The sequence below is a fragment of the Thamnophis elegans genome, chromosome 12, assembly GCF_009769535.1.
Source record: "Thamnophis elegans isolate rThaEle1 chromosome 12, rThaEle1.pri, whole genome shotgun sequence".
NCBI classification, from domain to species: Eukaryota; Metazoa; Chordata; class Lepidosauria; order Squamata; family Colubridae; genus Thamnophis; species Thamnophis elegans.
Window position 1 is genome coordinate 44,609,811 of NC_045552.1, and position 20,437 is coordinate 44,630,247.

Consider the following 20,437-nt stretch of genomic DNA (forward strand, 5'->3'; position numbering starts at 1 on the left):
TCACTTGTAAGTAAGCCGCAAGCATCTGCCAGACCTTCGGACATGGATATATGCTGGATCTTCGCAGCTTGACGGGATTACTACTACCAATCTCTACAGTGTACTAAAGGGGAAGGCTGTGCAACTGGAAATTTGTATTTTCTGAATTGTGCACATAAAAAGAGTCAAGTGTTTTTCCTTGCTTGTTTGGAATTTCCACCTGCTGATATACACAAAATAATTTATTAGAGCTAAGATAAATAGATTTGCTTTTTTTTTTCAGTAATGAAAATATTCCAGGATATTTCATCATCCCAAAATGAAGAGAAGATATTTGCTGCTATATACAGAACAAAGAAAAAAAAAAGACCAACACTTCTTTGTTTGATCCCTGGTTAGAATGATCATCATTTGAATGAAGGCCCAAGTTATCCCCACTCATCTCCTGAAACCTATAATTTCCAGTGATCAGTCCATCTACCTGAGAAGGAGAAAAGAACAAGAAAAGGCAAAATATCACACTGCAGGACTGACGGATTAACATTTGGAAGTTATTAACAGAATTCACGACTATTCTTCCATTCTCAGTGCCCTCCTAGGTCAAGGGTTTATTATTAAGTTCATGTTATTATGAAGGTACCATCATCAAGGGAGAGCTGCCGGAAGCAGCCTTCAAGTAGCTTTCACATTTGTCAACAACAAAACTCTGAATTTGCAGAAACTGTCAAAATGCCCTCAATGTACAATTGGCTCGTTGGCCTTCCCACCCTACGTCTTCCTTCATATTTAAGGATATTGGGCTAACCCAATGTAATCGGTTCAAAACGTACACATTAGACAAACTATACTGTGTGTGGTTTTCCTTTTGTCAAAAAAAAAATTAAAAAAAAATCACAAACTGTCCAAGGCATTTTTTTCGGATGAAGATGACAAGCTGAATGAGGTATCGTCGGGTTCTGGAGATGTATGGTTGAAATCCATCTCTTCCAATTCTGGAGGTAAATCGGCTAGAAGTGCCTGCATGACAAAGAACATGAAAACCCATGAAAAGTTGCTATTTATTCTTGTCAGTTCGGGGTCCTATCACATCAACCATTAACCAGTGGAATGGCTTCCCTTCAGAAATTGTGGGTGCTTTGTCATTGGAGGCTTTTAAGAAGAGACTGGACCGCCACTTGTCTGAAGTGCTATAGGGTCTCCTTCTTGAGCAGGGGACTGTACTAGAAGACATCTAAGGTTCTTTCCAATTCTGTTATTCTGTTCTGTTTTCATTCTTGGCATTACCTGTTCATGTCTCAACTGCTCCAAGATCCAAACTAGGCAAAAAAACAACAACCAACTAATGTGTGTGTGTGTGTCCCCCATCAAGAGAAAGGGACTCAGCCCAGGAAGATAAATTGGGAAGTGATTGAATGATAGGATGATTCTGTTGATGCTAGGTCAAGAGTTGCATTTCTGAAGTTCTTCATTCAGTGAAATTCACTTCATTCATTTTATTTCACACATCATGTTTATATATATATATATATACCACTCACTTATCATGCAATCTCCAGAACTGTAAAGCTTACAAACTTGAAATTTGGCAGGTATGTTCCTCTTGGCTTCTAGGTGTTCGCTAAGAAAGGATTTTTCGAAATGACCATCAGATCATTAGTATTTTTTATACAGTATTTAACATGCTCTGAAGCTAAGGAGTTCTACTCCCCCTCCCCACCTGAAAAGAACTCTGTTCCAACTGCCAGTTGTCTCACATTCCGTCTGTCAGTTCAAACTGGCAGACGTTCCACTCCTTCACCCAGGAGCGGTCTGGGGCTCCTTACAGTATTAAACGTCGATACCTCACCAAAATGTATATGCCTTCCACCTATGGAACTGTTTCCCTTATTTGTTTCAATCACCAACCACCACTGAGCCAACGAATTGAACTGGAGTGAATCAGATTTTTCCTGCACAGCCCGATCACATAGTTTCGTCCCGAAGCACAGGTATCCAGCTAGTATTTTAATAATATTTGTCATTTTAATCTTTCAATAGTTTAACCAATTTTGGCTTGTTTTTATGACTTGTAAAGTCACCTTCTAAGGGAGATGGATGGCATAAATATTTAATAGATAAAATAAACCCATCCCAATCTCTGTAATCCACATTTAACAACCTCTATATTAGAGAAATATTCAGAGGCAACATCCTCACTGTGTATATATTTACATGTGTATCGTTAGTGGCAGAGAATTGTTCTAACCGGGAGATCCACTGAAATTTGCTTGTATCTTCACAGCAGAGGCAAAAGATGACAAAAGGTTGTTTCCTTTTTCTTTAGTCTTACCTGCTGCTGATCTTTATCATCTGTTTTCACAGCAAGTATCAAACTTCTTGTGAAAGTCTGGAGTTCAAAATACTTCTGTTTTTGATGCTCCAGTTCACTCTCAATGAACCTTACTTCCTCGTTCTGGAGGGAGGAAAAAGGTTCCATATAACTTACAGTATAATGTTTCATTTTGTAAGGGTGTTAAATTGTTCTTCTCAAATGTGGTCATCCCCCCCACCCCCTTTGGCTGTTTAAAGAGGAGCAATATTTGCAAATATGTGGTACAAATATCTAGAGTTTTATGCTTTGAGAAAAAGTCAGTTAATATAAAAATGGATCACTTTCTCATAGTTTTGAGATGCAAAACATTAAGTTATGATATTTATAATAAATTTACAAAGTATTTTCCCCAAATGAGAAATACTAAATAATAGATTAAAGTATAGCAGCATAATCCAATTAAACATTAAAATGCAGAATCAAAATGCCCCTTTCTTAATCCATATCTTATCTATCTATCACTCCATAATCCCTTGTGGGATGGAGTCTAAGCAACTGAATGGAGGTAGCAGAGTGTTAACTGGCCAGATGCCCTTCCTGTTGTCAATGCAGAGTTTTTTCCCAGCAGATATATTCTCAGTGTGCCCAGAGAGAGAAATATCTGTCTCTACCTAGGATCAAACTCACAGCCTCTGATTGTGAGCCGAGAGCTCCACCTCTAGCCCACCGCACATCCATCCATCTATCTCAAAATCTACCTATCTACCTATCTCTCTCTCTGTCCTATGTTTTGTAATCAGGAAACACTCTTCCTATTTATTTCAACAACAAAATGTATATGGATAACCTATTTTTCTCAAATATTGCTCATTTAACAAAAAATACGGTGTTTCCCCGAAATAAGCGCTTGGCCTTATTTTTGGGGAGGTCTTATTTTCAGGAGAGGACTTATTTTAGCGCATGCGCTCAAAAGCCTGATTGGGCTTATTATACAGGGAGGTCTTATTTTGGGGAAAACCGGGCAGCTGTTTATCAAAATTCACGATAACACGTTCTTGAAGTTATCTTATCACACTATTCAGATTGGTGGCAAGTGATATTAAAGAAATCACTTTCTTCACATTTATATTCATCTGCCACTGTTCTTTATCTTAAAGCAGGGATCATGAAGTAACTATGTGAAGCTCAGTTGCACACATATTGTGTTTTTTTTTCCAAAAACCTCCATTTACTTTAAACCTGGCAATGTTCTAGGATAACATGTGTTCTATATTGTTACACCAAGTGAAACCTAAGTTAGAAGTGATCCACCTCCAATTCTTATGTACATATGTAACCTTTGCAAATTTGGCAAAAAGCTGCCCTTATCGTATTCCCAACTGCTGTTGCTTATATGGCATCAAAAGCAAACATTATCGCCTGTAATCTACAAGCTGGTGAAATTGGAACATTCTGCCTGAAAAAAATAAAATCATTCATCCTACTTTTAAAAATGTTTGCTTCAGCACCATCTGCCTGGAGCTGTGTTCTCACGGTCCCTAATTTATACTCGAGACTTTAGAGCACTGAGGCTTCTACTACGACTAGAAAGTGGCTCAGGAATTCTGGGAGTTGAAGTCCGCAAGTCATAAAGGGGCCATGGTTACCCACCTCTGATTTAGAGGATAACGTTTTTTTCTGTTTAAACAAAAATGCAGGGCACTTACTTTGTAATCCAGAAGAGAGCTCATCTGATCCACTTCAGAATTACTTATCATATCGCTTTCTTCATCGTCTATTATTTCTATTTTCTGAAAAAAAAATGTATTTCATTTTTGAAAGCAAACATTTTGACACGGTCAGGATTTCATCCTCCACAAAAGCTTTCCAAGTTTGGATATTCTGAGTTTTGATTTTTTTTCCTCCCTCCCAATTCCACAGCACAACACTGAGCCCTTCAGATATCAGTTCATCAAGCTTTGTGGTTTTAATTTAGGGAGTTGATTTTAGGAAGCGTTCTCACCACATTATCTGAAGATACAGTAGTGTGGTCCTCTTCTTTGTGGCCCATGCCTTCATTTGGAAGAACTTCATTGTGTTCTTCTGCAGAAATAAACAATGATGTAATTCTAAGCAAATTGCTGATCTAAAGACTGTCAGAAAATTCCCAGAAAGAAAGAAAGTGTGTCCACTTCACAGAGACTTATGAAAAGGTTAAGTAAAATCAAATTTGTCTATATCCTGTAATTAAGAGTTAATAACAAAATGAATTTAAAAAAAGGATAAATCATCCTCTTAAATCATCTTGCTTTTCTTCTGACATTGTAATGCTAGAATTAACTCTACCTGATAGTGACAAAAATAATGAATCATTATGCGGACTCAATACTGAGCACCTCTTTGTTTTATTTCTATCCAAGTCATAGAATATAAGTGATGCTTGAGCAGGGTCTGCAGGTTTGTCTGGGACGCTATACCTCTTCATCACAACCTGTTTCCCTTGTTACCTTCTGGGAGGGGGCTTCATGGTATCCGAAGCAGAGCATCAGATTCATCCGCAGTGTTGTTCCATATAGGATCAACTTTGTGAACTCTCAACTCTTCTTTCCATTATGTATTCAAAATGGACAGTGATTAATGTATGTGTCTGCGCATGTGTGTATCTCTATATCTATCTCTATCTTATCTATCTTATCTATCCATCTATCCCCATCCATCCATCCATCCATCCATCCATCCATCCATCCATCTATCATCTATCTATCTATCTATCTATCTATCTATCTATCTATCTATCTATCTATCTATCTATCTATCTATCTATCATCTAGGTATATATTGTGTCACAACCCCTGGTATGCCCAAATATGGGAGGAAGCATACTGCTTCCTTTCTCTGTCTATCAGCTCACCCCAGAAGACCATCCAGACAGAAAGCCATTATTTTTAATGTTGCCTTTGTTACATTTGTGTTGCATTTGTGCTTTATTTATTTATCAGCACAAATGCAACATACATGGGTATATGTACACACACACACACACACACACACATTTTATTTTTGTGTGCCAGTGTACTCACAGTAAAAAAAAAAAGGCCATAAAGGTTATCTTATCTTAATGGCAGGGACGCCTTGGCTCAGTGGCTAAGACACTGTGCTGGTCGATCAGAAAACAGTTCAGTGGTTCAAATCCCTAGCGTCGAATAACAGAGTGAGCTCCCGTTGCTTGTCCCAGCTTCTGCCAACCTAGCAGTTCGAAAAATAGGGACCACCTTTGGTGGGAAGGTAACAGCGTTCCATGTGCCTTCGGCGTTTAGTCATGTGGGCCACATGACCATGGAGATGGCTTCGGACAGCATTGGCTCTTTAGCTTTGAAATGGAGATGAGCACTGCCCCCTAGAGTCGGGAACAACTAGTACATATGTGCAAGGGGAACCTTTACAATGGTATTTCTAGTCCAGCCAACATATGATCAGTGTTCATGAAAAAAGGATATAAACTGAGAAGCAACATGAGTGACTAGGAATTACTCTGGAGAGCTCTAATCCATCCACTGTTACTGGTGTGGAGCTGGATTTCAAATCTTGCAATGGCCAAACAAGAGAAGAACTGAGAGAGAGATCCATTGTCAAAACTAATAATATAATCAATTTTGTATTCCGAGCTTTGGTACTCGTGCTAGGGCCCATCTTCAGGGAACTTCTCTCTAGCAGAGTGTGAGCCGTTGTGTGTGTGGTATTTATAGTGCCTGTTGTATGTGGCCTTCTAGATGTTGATTAGGGCAGCGGTCACCAACTAGTGGTCTGGGGACCACTGGTGGTCTGCAAGAACATTTTGGTAGCCTGCAGAAACATCTTTGCATTTTTTTATATTGCACTAAATCAGTGATCCTCAAACTATGGCCCTTGGGCCGGATACGGCCTGGCGAAGCAATTAATCTCACTCGCTGAATGGATGGGGTCCTTCAGGCACTTAACTTGGCCGCCTGTTTAGTAGCTCCAGTCCTTCCCTCCCTCCCTGGGTGTCCAGGCACTTCAGGGAGTGGCGTGTGAAACTTCGGCCAGGCTCCTTGAGGGATGGAGTTTGCAGGGGACTGATCCGGCATCCGGGCTGGCTGCAAGACAAACATTCATTCTTGGCCATATTTGAGATTCCTAGCTGCAATGGACAGCAAAGTTAGGGTTGACCCCGGGCACTCTTCTCCGCTAACAGGCGGCCAAGCTAAGTGCCTGAAGGACCCAATCCTATCATTAATTCATATTAGTGGTCTGTCGGATTTAAAATTATGAATTTAGTGGTCCCTGCGGTCCGAAAGGTTGGTGACTCCTGGATTAGGGTAAATTGCGGGCTGGCTTTTAAGTCATTGGCTATTGTTTGCTTGTGCTGCCAGAACCTCACCTTCTAAGCACTTGATAAGTTGGTGATAAATCAGCACTGCTGTTGACTGACGAAGGGCCTGTTTCCCAGGCTTCAGTCACTTCCAAGGCTGTTTTTGTGCCTGCTCGTCCAACAATCTTAATAGCTGCAAAATTGAATGTCTCTGCATTGATCAGAGTGATTTTTTTGGTGCCTCTCTTTGATAGTAACAACCGAATAATCAGAGAAGCCATTGAGATAGAAAAACGCCCACACAGCATGAACAGGCGGGATGATACCTCCCGCCTGCCAGCCATTTGGAAGCCTGCCCTTATTGATAAATGAGTCCCGAACATGATGAATGACACCAGGCCCACACTCACAAGAGCCACACAGAATATCACTACCAAACATCCACAAAGAAAGCAGACAAAAACCCACACTGATGAGGAGGCACGACCAAGGACCAGAAGCCAGACTGCAAATGCACAATTAGCCTCTTTAAACCCCTCCTATCCTTACATGAAACACAAACCCCCAACCAATCAGAACACACCTCCATCCAATCAGGACACACCTCCATCCAATCAGGACACAGCCAAGCTCCCACCCAATCAGTTCAAACCCCCACTGGCAGTTAAAAGGAAGAAACAGCCGAGATCTCACATTGCTCCTGGAAGCACCAAGCCTGAAGATGACGAATGAGACTTCGTCGAAACGTCGCCAAGACATCTCCAATTTTACGCGGGAGAAAACCCGAACAACTAGAGACATACATACATACATACATACATACATACATACATACATACATATACACACACACACACACACACATATATACATACACATATACACACACACACACACACACATACATATATATATATATATATATATATATACATATACACATACATATACACATACACACACACACACATATACATTACCCTTGCCTTCTCCAAATTGGTTAAACAAAATGATGAGATCAAGCTTGGCATATCTATCTATCTATCTATCCATTAATGTGCCCCAGAAACAGGCTATTTTTGAAGTACCCAAGGCAAAACCTTGGCAATTTGTTCCAGTCAAACGCACAAGGAGCAATTAGCTGAACTGTGAAGCCAGTAAAATGTGAACCCCTGTTCATTTTAACCAACACAGTTACTGTTGCATTTTAAAACACACTTCTGGCATCGTAACAGCCTGCCTCTGACACTTGTTGGGTTGCTAAGAATGGGGTCTAACTCTAAAAGTTCATTTCAGCCGTATTAAAGATTTGGTGCCAACCTATGAGTCTGTGCCTCTCTTCTCCTGAAAAATTAACTTTACTTTTAAAATTAAAATTTTATCTAGACTTGGACTGTCCAAATGAACAATGAAATATTCAGACAAGATATATATATGTTGGACATACATCCTGGCCCAGATTGACTTTTTAACTAGGATTTGTTAAAGTCAAAAAGGTAGAAAACTCTCAACATAATCCCACATGTGCGGAACATTGTCTAAAGTTGATCCATGGAAGCCTCTTTCTTTGTTGGCCATGGCGAGTTGGCCATGGCAAGTTGTCATAGACCCACCTTGGGAGCTTCCTTCCGATAAGCAGATGGACACTTCATCATTCCTGTCATTATCCTCTCCTATATCAGTCAGGGGATCATCGCCTGGAATGGGTATCGATTTATCACTGGAATCAGACTGACTCGAAAAAACGGCAGGGCCACCTCGCGGGGGAGGGACTTCAATGCCCATCAAACGATACTTCCGTCTCCTATTTCCGATCCAAGTCTTGGGTGAGGAAACGGGAGGGGGGGGGGGAAAATTAAGACGTTATCTTAATATTAATATTCCTTAATATTAAGGAAGCCACAATCACAACTGCAATCATTCAAGAAGGAACACATTTGCATTATTGAAGCTTCTTTGGAAATGCATGGATGGCAAATTCCACATAAGATTTAGAATCCAAGGGAAACTTAATGAAATTTCAACATATGTTCTCATTTCTTCTTTTCTAATTTTATCACCTCCAATCCAATTAGCTTTGGATGAAAAGCTGTTTACGTATTGATTATCAATTAATGAATGTCTAAAATGTATCGTACTGAAGTTTTAGAATTAGAGGCACCTTAATGGCAATTATCAGATTTGGCTAAGGAAAGAAATACAGAGAAAATACATTTAGAAAGAATCGGATGGCGAGGGCTGCCCTAATTATACCTGATTTCTAAATTGAAACACTTAAAAGCACAAGTGAGAGGATGTGCACAGGATTATTTATTCTAAAAAATGGTCTTGAGGCAGTATTATATAGAGAGAAGAGGGGGACAGGAAGATATAGGACAGTGATGAAGAATGTTTTTCTGTTCGGGTGCCAAAAGGGTGCACGCTCATAATGCAATGCCCTCCCCCCAGGCATGCGCGCACTACCCCTCCATGCTCCCTCCTGCAATGCTCACAGGCCTCAATGAAGTCTCCGAAGCCTGTGGATGGTGAAAAACAAGCACAACAGGCCTACCGGAACTTCCAGCATGCGCGCTGGAGCTGACACAGGGCAACACCTCACGTGCCCTCAGATATGGCTTGGTGTTCCACCTGTAGCACGTGTGACATTGGTTCGCCATCACGGATACAGGACATGAGGGGTCCTTGGTACTCTCTGAGCTTCCTTGGTTTCTTGCAGATGTTTCATTACCCTAACTAGGTAATATCATCAGTGCTAAATGTCTATGGAGATTTACCCAGGTCATGGTTGTCCCAAAGGTGCTTTTCCAAGAGGCAACTGGACTTTCTGGATTTTCTCTGAAGACGTTTCGCTTCTCATCCAAGAAGCTTCTTCAGCTCTGACTGGATGGGGTGGAATGGAAGAATGTCTGCAAAGAATATCAATCCTTTCATTCCCCACCATCCAGTCAGAGCTGAAAAAGCCTCTTGGATGAGAAGTGAAACGTCTTCAAAACCCAGAAAGTCTAGTTGACTCTTGAAAAAAATGCACCTTTGGGACACTCAATGCTAATAAAGAGTTCTGTTACAGATATAAGACACACAGAATATTTAACAAATGCTTGGGGTTTTATACCATTTAATGACTGTTTCAAAAAAGGTTGTAAAATTGAGAGCAATCACATGGTGACCAGTTTAATGTTTGGGACAACTTATGACCATAATTCTGGGCTCAATTATAATTGTAAATCGAGGACTATCTCTATTCTCCTGAATTCCCAGCCTTTCTTCGCTTCATCATTGAGCACAATGCATATCAGGCTCAAAAAAGAAAGAAAGAAAGAAATCAGGATCATTCATGTAGGTTGAAGCAGGAATGATTTATTGAAGCTTATGGCACAAGAATCTGGTCAAGTAATAGTTAGCACTAAATTGGGATCAGATAAGGGCAGGGGTGGGTTTCTCGCCCCGTTCCAACCGGTTCGGTTGGAACGAGGCCAGCGGCGTCCTCGCGCATGCATGCGGCGTCCTCGCACACGCGCGCGGCGCACGCATGCGTACTAGCATCTGCGCGATGCTCCAGCTGCTCCTGGAGGATCGCGCAGGCGCTGTATGCGTTCTGCGCATGCGTGGAAGCGCAGAATTCGTAAAAACCGGGTAAGGAGCGGGCGCGGGTGTGCGGGCGCGCGCGCGCGGGGGGGGGCTTCGCCGTTCCTGGAAGTTACTTACTTCCGGGTTCGGCGACCAACCGGATCGCAGGGACCGGTGCGAACCGGTCGAAACCCACCCCTGGATAAGGGCCAATGGAATTCAAGGGGGACTGGCCTTGGCTTGTTTGTGGCAACAGAAGGATTCTAAGCTGATGACACATTTTACTCCACCTCCCAGTTCTGACTGCTGTTCTCCTGTATTGCATGTATTGCATTCTCAAGTACCCAGGTATTCAAGCAGAGCTTGGGAAATTGGGAAGAAGGATCAGAACCATGCTGGCACAATGGTTAGAGTGCAATACTGCAGGCTACTTCTGCTGAGTTCTGGCTGCCTGCAATTTGGCAGTTCGAATCTCACCAGGCTCAAGCTCGACTCAGCCTTCCATCCTTCTGAGGTGGGTAAAATGAAGACCCAGATTGTTGGGGGCAAGATGCTGACTGTGTAAACCACTTAGAGAGGGCTGTAAACCACTATGAAGCAGTATATAAGTCAAAGTGCTATTGCTATCAGGTAATATACTTGGAACGCCATACATACAAAGCATAGCTCTTATCTTTTCCTCTTTTTTGGGGATGGGTGGGTTGATTGAGATCAAAACAAAACTCAGCTTCCTTCCACAATACGGAGAACTGAAATACAACTGTTATCCTTTTCAGCTCTCAGGTTTTTTTTTTTTAAAAAAGGGATATAAATCTCAGTACAACTGAAGTATCAGACATCTAACATATAGTAGCTATCAATAAATGTCTCACCTAAGGCATGATATCTATAAATAGACAGGAAACAGAGCACTTCCTAATGTAACCATTCAATAACACGTGCAATCTATTTCGATCTCACTCTTGCAATTCAGAAAAAAGAAAAAAAGAAAACTTTCATCAAGGCTATTTTGGTTTCTACAAATGTGACTTTCTTACCCTTACTATTTCACAGTCAACGTTTAATTCCGCAGCCACGGCTTCAATTTTCTCTCTGCAAACCGACCCAAGGCTGGTCATACCTTTATCCCAGTATTTCTTAAGGGTGGCTAAATCTCGGTCGCTGAATTGCGTACGGTCCTGTAACTGTGAAAAAAGCACATATCCTTTTTTTGCCCCCTCAATGAAGAGTGCAAAAGACAGACAAGGGCAGACAGGGAATGGGGCATTCAACCGGAATGGGACAATTTGCTCCAGCCAACTCACCATGGTCAATTCACCACGTCCAACTCATGGGAAAACTTGCCATGGCCATGGGACAACTCCCAGCGGGACAATTCAATTTAATTATTTAAAATAATTAAAAATTATTTTAATTTTTGTCATTCACGTTTAATATTGTGCCCCTCCCCCCCTTTAGCATCCTTTCTTTAACTGGATTTATTACTTCGATATTAATGTAACTCTTGTCATCTCATGGTGAATTGTCCGGTGGCAAGTTGTTGTAGACCTCTACTCAACATCAAGTCCTACTTTAAATTATATTGTCGAGTCAAAATTATTGGTTTATTTATAACATCGGTTAAAACAAATTACTCCAAAGAAATAGGTGTAAAATCGAGGAGACTTGTTACAAATTAGCACAAAGCTTAGTCACTTGCACCAAATTAAAAATGGCTGCCTTTAGCTGCAGAATTTTGCAATCTTCTTTTACCTTGAAAAACCTACAAGGACATGGGCTTGCGCACACAAATATGCAAAGATTACTTAATGCAGCTTATTAAAAGTCCAGAAACTTGGAAAAAGAATGTTCTTTTTCTTAGAACATCTTATTAAAAGTCCAAAAACTTGGAGATAGCAATGTTCCAGAAAGTTGCCATGGTCAAATTAAATCTTTTTAAAGTACAGTCAGTGATCAGCAAGGTTAAAAAAAAAAGAAAAACCCAGAAACAACAATTGAATACCCCCGTAAACACACACAGTATATCACAGAAATGAATACACCCCCTCACATTTTGTAAATATTTAAGTATATCTTTTCATGTGACAACACTGAAGAAATGACACTTGGCTACAATGTAAAGTAGTGAGTATACATCTTGTATAACAGTGTAAATTGTAAATGTGCTGTCCCCTCAAAATAACACACAACCATTAATGTCTAATCTGTTGGCAACAAAAGTGAGTACAACCTTAAGCTATAATGTCCAAATGGGACCCAAGGGGCTTGATTCACACTAGTATTTTGGTTGCAAGAAGTGGAGAGATTAGTGTGTCATAATCCAACTCACACAAAATTAGATTAGAGAAAAGCTCACCCCTTTATTAATAGATATCTATATTTATTAAGAAGCCATTTACAGACATGGCTTAAAACATTAAGAAACTTTGCTCCAGATCAGTTTTTAGGATGTGTCATTTAAAAATGGCACCTAAGATTATTCTGGTCACAAAACCAACTTTGCTAATACTTTGTTATCCTACTATAACTGGAGACAGACAAATGACTTTATTTCATTTGCAAACCTCATTTGAATACAATTTCCCTGTGCAAATGAAGATTATGTAAAAGTCTAGAAATTGGTGCCATTTGTTAGACTGCAGCTTCTGCAAACAGGTTTAAAATGGCCTTGAAAGCATTTTTAATTGCACAGATTCAGGCTATTTAATGCCAACACAAATTAATATAAGATAGTTAACCAACAACATTAAAGAGGAATCCGCGCAAAACTTTTTTTTTTAAGGATAGATTTAGAGTTATTGCAGAATTAAAAGATTCACAGCCTTTCTGTTCTACTCTACTTTTTTCTTTGTGCCCCACAGCTTTGATTTCACTGGCTTGAAATTAAACCAGAAAGAAAAAGAAAGAAAGAAAGAAAGAAAGAAAGACAAAACTATTTGGAAGCAGACAGAATTTAAGTTGAGACTAATGTTCAGTTGAAATGGACTATAAATTGGGACTATGAAGGTTTTACTTTGATTGGCCACAATTGAAACTGTCTTCATTACTCTTGGGATCAGCAAGGCTCATCTTTCAAAAGATTTATTTTGTTTTCCAAAAAGATTGCCACGTTGTTTTAACCCACACTAGGTTTTCCAGTTGCTTTTAAAAATACTGCTCCATTAGTACAATTATTTTCCAGCCGTTTTTATCCATTGCGATGCTGTCACTGAAACGCAACAACGAAAACTGTTGATGGATATAATTAATATTAAACCAATTCGTAACAGTTAATGGACAGGATTTTTGACTATAACAACTTTAATTGATTACTGCCTGCATTGGTGACAATGCCCCAAAATTTACAGGGCTGCAAAAGAAAAACAACTCGAATCAGAATTATTACATGCAATGTTTCTTGGAAAAATAACAAATGCTTCTCATTGTTGGCTAAAATTCATTATAACCTACTCAGAACTGTGCTGTATATGAATATATGTAACAAATAAACATACAATCTAAAGCTGAAAGTTGGTCCAGTTCCACAGGATGTACTTACTGCTCTTTTCCTGGAGCACCCAGTAATCCAAGGCACAGTAAGGTTTCCTGAAATCTGTGGAAAATAAAAATAAAAAAAATAGCACAAAGGTACCTTTGCATGCTTCATAGACACATAATCATCTGAAGAACAGTTACTGTAAGTGTATTGGAATGCATTCTTTTGAGATGAACATAAACCATTCTTCTTTCTCTAACAAAACCTGATTTAGAAACAATAAACCAGTGATTCTTAACCTTTTCTTCACCATGGATCCCATTTTAAATACCTTTCGTGACCCCCAAGACTTAACATTTAAATCATAATATTTCTTCAAGCCTTGACACATTCCCTGTGACCAGTGGTGGGATTCAGAATTTCTTACTACCGGTTCTGTGGGTGTGGTTTTGTGCACGTGGCAGGGGAAGGATACTGCAAAATCCCCATTCCTTCCCCGCTCTCAAAATTTCTGCTACCGGTTCTCCAGAACCTGTCAGAACTGGCTGAATACCACCTCTACCTGTGACGATATCACGCTCCCCCACCCGCCCCACAAGGAGTCCACGGATCACAGGTTGAGACCAGGCATGAAATCTGCTTACCTTCGCTATCATTTCAGAACTGGGAGCTCGCGTCCGTGATGACGTCTGGGCAGGTGGGTGAAGCCTGCCGCCACTCCTGTCAACCAGAGGCAGAATACCGCCTCTGGCTGAGACCCAACGGAATAAATCATCATTTACTGGATCTCGAACTTATTGAATGGTTCTGAATTCTTGTAAATTCAGCTAAGGGTTTTTTTTTAGTTGATTTAAATGTTTATCTAATCCAGAATATGAATCAAGATGGACTTTTCGCTTCATATGGTTCTGAAGATGTTTTCAGAACGATTGTTTCCAAATTCAGATATCATTAGAATTGTAATGCAGGAATAAAGTTTCGAAATGCCAGGGACGTAAGAGGAAAATGGGCATGTATAAAGAAATGAATAAATGAAATAAATAAAGGGGGGGGGGTTGAAATAGAAAACTGTTCTTATTTCCTGGTAGCAGAAAAGAAGATAGCAATTCCCTTTACCGTCGCTCATGAGCTGGAATTCGTGATTTACAATTTTTTCAAAATGGAAGTGGCACCTTTCCTAAACATGGGAAGAAAACTTAGGAAGACAATTACCTGATAATTATTTTGGTTCTGAGATAGCCTTAGTTGATTGGATGCTGCAAAATGAGAAGAAAGGTTACTTCTTGATGGATGGGAACTGCTATAGAGCGTACTGGATGTGCTATGCAACGAAGTCCGTGAAGGTAAACGATAGTCTCTGTTGTGATACAAGATATTGTTGTGCAAGTTCCTCGCATTCAGCACATGCGAATTGCAACCCATGCTCCTGCCCGAGCCCAAAAAAACGGATCCCGGATTCTCGACGCGGAGGGGCGTGCTGGTTAACCGGGAGTAGTTTTGTATCTGGGCACCCATGGAGGCCAACTCTTCCTCTCTGGCATATTCGTCGTCCACATCCCCGGTTTCCATCGCGATAGACAGGCAACTGCCTTCTCCAGAAGTTGACAGGGCCTTCTCACGGCTTCCTCCCAGGGACTGGTCGGTCACAGCCAATGAAAAAACCTCTCGGATTTCCAAATTGTGGGTGCTGCAGGAAGGATCTCTAATGTTCGATCTCTGCCCGGATGGAACGGAGGAAGCGAGGATGGGGTGCTCTGGTTTTTGCAACCGTTGGCAGCCCACCTGGTCCATTTTGTACGGCCGGTGGCACAAGACGGGCTTCTGAGGTAACACTAATTCCGCCGTCTGAACCGACGAGCCGCCATAACTTTTCTTCGTGTGGTTATAAATAGAATTCCCTGAATTCAGCACGCTGGTTTGCCTGGAGAGGATGATGGTTTTCTCACCCAGGAACAGCGAAGCGTTTTTACAGTGGGGAGCTTGGCGGGTCACCGCGATGTGTTGCCGCTGGAATTCGGGATCACTCTTCCCAGCGGACCTTGACAGGGAGTTTTTATGCATATCGCTCATCAGGGAGTTAGTCTGTTTACTGGAGACCAGTCGGCTGGATGAAGTAGCTGGGTTATAGATGCCAGTGACTATGACGTCGTTGTTGGAGGACGTCCACGAGGACTGCTGGCTCTGGGAACGGGCGATGCTGACCACGTTTTGAACAGCCACTTCCGGAGGCACTGTCAATGTGCTGCTGGCTGTGGCAGATGGGCTTCCTCCAGAATCCATGGTGTTCTTACTACTCATCTTTCTTCTTTTGTTTCCAACCCACGTCTGCAAAAACGAAAAGGAATTTGTAAGCAAAGAGGATTTGTAATTTTCCGCTAGCTTTCAAGGTGGCCTTTGGTGGCTTAACTATTATTCTCAAAGTAGGTAGTTTTCCAGGCCTCAGCTATAATTTTCACCGAGTTTTTGAGATGGCTTTCCACGCCTCACCTATAATTCTAAGCTAGATGGTTTTCCAGGCCTCAGCTATAATTTTCAGCTAGACTTCAAGGTGGTGTTTCCATCATTATGTCAAATGCTTTATTCCCAAACTAAAACTTTGTTTAAAGTTCTGAGAAAATAATAAACATTTTCAACACCTGACCGATATACATATGGGAACGAGAGACAGTTAAGTAATTAAGGCTGCAAAAAGCCAGTTCATTATAGTGGTTAAGACACCAGCTAGAAACTGGGAGATTGCGAGTTCTAGTCCTGCCTTAAGGCATGAGGTGCCGCAGTGGTTAAAGTGCAGTACTGCAGGCTATTCCAGCTGACTGGCAGCTGACTGCAATTTGGCAGATCGAATCTCACCAGGCTCAAGGTTGACTCGGCCTTCCATCCTTCTGAAGTGGGTAAAATGAGGATCCAGATTGTTGGGGGCAAGATGCTGACTCTGTAAACCGCTTAGAGAGGGCTGTAAAAGCACTATGAAGCGGTATGTAAGTCTAAATGCTATTACTATGAAGCCAAAGGGGGATCTTGGATGAGCCAGTGTCTCTCAAATGTAGGAAGAAGGCAATGGAAAGCCACTTCTGAAATGGTGCCAAGAAAATTGCAGGGACTTATCCAGGCAATCACCAGGAATCAACACTGACTCAACACTGACTCAATACACAGTAACTTTGTGACCAGGAACCTGCCCATTTGAGAAGTTACAATATCCAGGATTATTTTACATGTTTAATTTTATGTTAAATGCTACAATTATTTTAAAAAGTGGAAAAAAAACAATCTTTACAAAGACATTAATGACACCATTCAATTCCTCGAATTTTAACTGTTTCATGTTTAGAAATGTCACTGAAGTTCTATTTTATTATTTCTTTACATAAAATATGTTTTTAAATGCTTTGCTAAAAATGCATTTAAAATGAAATGAAAAGGAATGAATTATATCTATAGTGTCAAATCACAGTACTTTTTACAGTGATAGTGTGTATTTTGGATTCAAGTTCTGTTAAGATACAACCTGTTGTGCCTTAAAATGGCTTCTACTGTAAAGCACAATGGAGTTGCCATGGTAACAGCTTCACAGTACTCCACAACGGGGCAATCTTTAGTAAGAGGAATTGGTAAGCATAAATAAATACCCAGGCAACGCTGGGTTATCAGCTAGTACTACTATAAAGGGTGTGTGTGTGTTTGTGTGTGTATTTGTATTACAAATTCAGGTCAGTTTATGATTGGATTGGATATCAGTTTCTTCTACTATAAGTGAGCAGAGATTTACTAACTGAATAAAATTATGTTTATTTTGCACATCTGGTTTAAGAGAGAAGGTGCCACTATTTCCTCAGAAATCCTCATTTTTGTTCTCATACGAAGACTTTTTTTTTTATACCAATGGACCTCAACCTTTGCGGCTTTGGTGGCCCAGCTGGAGGAAGGGAGAGGGAACTGGGCCATGCCAGAAGCGGGATGGCACAAGCTCACTTGTGCAAGTGGTGGGCCAGTGCACACCTTCGCTGGCGCGAGTGCCCGTTGGCTTGCCGTGGTCCTGCTGTGGGCGTGTACGTGCTGGCCTGCTTGTTGGGCACACTAGCCACTCGTGCAGCCCAGTTCCACATAGGCCACCCCTGTAGTGGGCTGCAGCCCAGGGCTGGGGACCCCTTTTGTATAGCATAGGATGTTCATGATAAGTGTCTCTTCCAGTGCTGCAAACATTTCAAATGCAAAAGCATTTTCAGCCACAATGTACGTTTCAAAGATAAAGCCAAAAATAGGTAATGAAAAACATGGCACCCTCACTCCCCACACCTAGCAAACACATGAAAGGAGCCTTAATGGTAGTATATTAAACTGTCTACGTATGATGAATAAGGGATAACTAATGTATTACGCATGATTCAGACCATATGTTGCACAAAGAAGACTGTGAACGAGAATTGACTGAGAGTCCTATTAAGTATAGAGGGGGGTTCTGGAGGCACAAGGAGAAAACCCACCAAGTCAAATCAAATCAAACTTCAGTATCTTCATAGACCAGTGTAAAAAAAATATTGGAAAGAGAAAAAGAGAGCAGGAAGCTCTTTTGTTTTGCTTCCCAGCCACGTGGCTCATTTTCTAGTGGAAATCAATTCTGATTTCTAAGCCTTTGTTTTGCCCAAAAGCGTCACCACAAAAATGACACGTTCTAGCCGTTCAATGGAGACACAACAATACTGCTCTGCTATAGCAGCCCACACCTGCCATTTAAAGGAAAGAAGAAGTTTTTGTCCTAAAAGCCCACGAGAAAAAAAACCAAGGAAACAATATATAATGTAGCATTGTCTAAGCAACCAATGATCAAGCATTTATAATTTTTCTATGGAACAGATAAGAGAAAAAAAATCAAGTGTCGAATAACTTGTAAGAACTGTAAAATTCTTCCGCCAAATCGGTAGGACCAAAAAAGAAAAAGAAAAAAGCAAAGCGCAAGAGTGACCCCAATCTTATCACGCATCCTGCCTCACTCATAAAGTTTTGTGTAGATGTACAAGAATTGTTTCCCTGTTGATTAAAAGAGAGGGAAGGAGTGAGATAATTACACATTCTCTTTTTATTATTAGTTTAGAGGTAATACTTTCTGGAAATACTTTCATTCTCTCGATCATGGATTTTCAGGTGAAACTTCACTACCACACAAGATATTTTCCCTGCGATATTTGGTCCCTTCTTGTATAGGTAAGTGATAACAAAGGAAACCTGCAATTCACGGAGTATGCCAAACAGAAGCGTTACGATCATTGTATTCCACCCATAATATCAGAGTTTTAGGTATTTCAACCCAGCGTAATTTAGGCTGCACGCCATCAATCTGGTGCCCTTTAGACTGAGACCAATGCTGGCAATTAAGGAGAAAGAACAACCTGAATATTATATAATATGGGAATTATTTTAGCAATGGTTATAGAATAAAAATGGAAGTTGGAAATAAAAGGAGATTAAAGAAAAGTAGAAACTATGTTAAGATAGAGATATAAACAATATGATAGTTGTTGGTATTATGATGATGATTATTATGCTTAATGTTATAATTACATTTTACTAGAAGATATGTTAAGAGGAAAAAACGAATAAGATTATTATGTTCAACTGTTTAATATACTATAATTCTAAGATTAGAGAATTAATATCAATGTGAATGATGCTGTACATCTTGATAGTTATTGTAAAGAGATATTTGTACCCAGACGACATACTGTTTAAGGAAAGATGGAATGTTCATATTTTAAAAAAACAAAATTTTTTTTTAAAAAAAGACAAACCAGTTAGTTTTGTTGCCACCTACAAAAAAATGCCACCTCAACCTAAAAACTCCTATCCAAATCTCAATCCTAAAATGTTCCCCTACTGTTCTGACCGAGGCTTCCCAAGAGCATGAAGCAAACTCCTTGTACATACATACAATAGCAGAGTTGGAAGGGACCTTGGAGGTCTTCTAGTCCAACCCCCTGCCTAGGCAGGAAACCCTATACCATTTCAGACAAATGGCTACCCAACATCTTAAAGACTTCCAGTGTTGGGGCATTCACAACTTCTGGAGGCAAGCCGTTCCACAAATTGTTCTGTCAGGAAAAAACCATTTTATTAATTCATTTTTTTATTATTTTGTCCCGACAAAAAAACCCTTTATTAATTTACTGTGAATTCTGCTCATTCACATCCAGCAAAGTTTTTCAAGGGAGGATTTACAGTCACAGTCCTCATCTGGCTTGGAGAGCTGCCAGGCCAAGATCTGCAAAACTTGGCAAGGAGTCTCAGAGAGTCACGAGCCAATTAATTGAACAAATTGTCTCCTGCAAACTCCACTCCCCTTTTGCTCCTCTTTTATTTCCTCTGGGAGGGGCCATTCATCGTCCACCTGTGACCTTACCCCAAGTCGACAATTGTTCTTTAGCTGTTCCCTTCATCTGGCAACTCTACGCAACTGGGAACAGGCTCCAGTTGTTCCTCTGCCTCACTGAAGTCTGACTCTGAAGGCAGCCGATAACTGGCATACGGTTCTGGCCCCCTCTCTGTCTCCAACACAGAGCCCTCATCAGAGCCTTCCCCAGACTCAAGGACTGGCCCATGTTCCTCCCCAACCTCCTCACTGTCCGAATCTGCTGCCAGCTCTGCTGGCCGCTGGTGGGCCACAACACCTACATCCTTTAACCTTAAAAGAAAAGAGAAATAGCCAGGTTCTGTGACAAGAACACTCTCTGAAAACAACTGCCCTATCAAAGAGGGTAATGCTTGCCACTCAATTTCATCTACTTTTATTTATTAATCAAAT

General features: G+C 40.7%; 1 protein-coding gene across 1 annotated transcript in view; it reads right to left on the reverse strand.

Annotated features, from left to right (window-relative positions):
• Nucleotides 1-203: 203 nt before the first annotated feature.
• Nucleotides 204-20,437, reverse strand: part of LOC116515933 (highly divergent homeobox-like) — a 31,073-nt gene continuing 10,839 nt past the window's right edge. The window contains 8 exon segments of the mRNA XM_032228259.1: nt 204-996; nt 2,309-2,431; nt 3,997-4,080; nt 4,293-4,372; nt 8,213-8,420; nt 11,204-11,350; nt 13,705-13,758; nt 14,854-15,966. Of these exon segments, the coding sequence (XP_032084150.1) occupies nt 871-996; nt 2,309-2,431; nt 3,997-4,080; nt 4,293-4,372; nt 8,213-8,420; nt 11,204-11,350; nt 13,705-13,758; nt 14,854-15,966 (1,935 nt within the window). The 3' untranslated portion in view covers nt 204-870.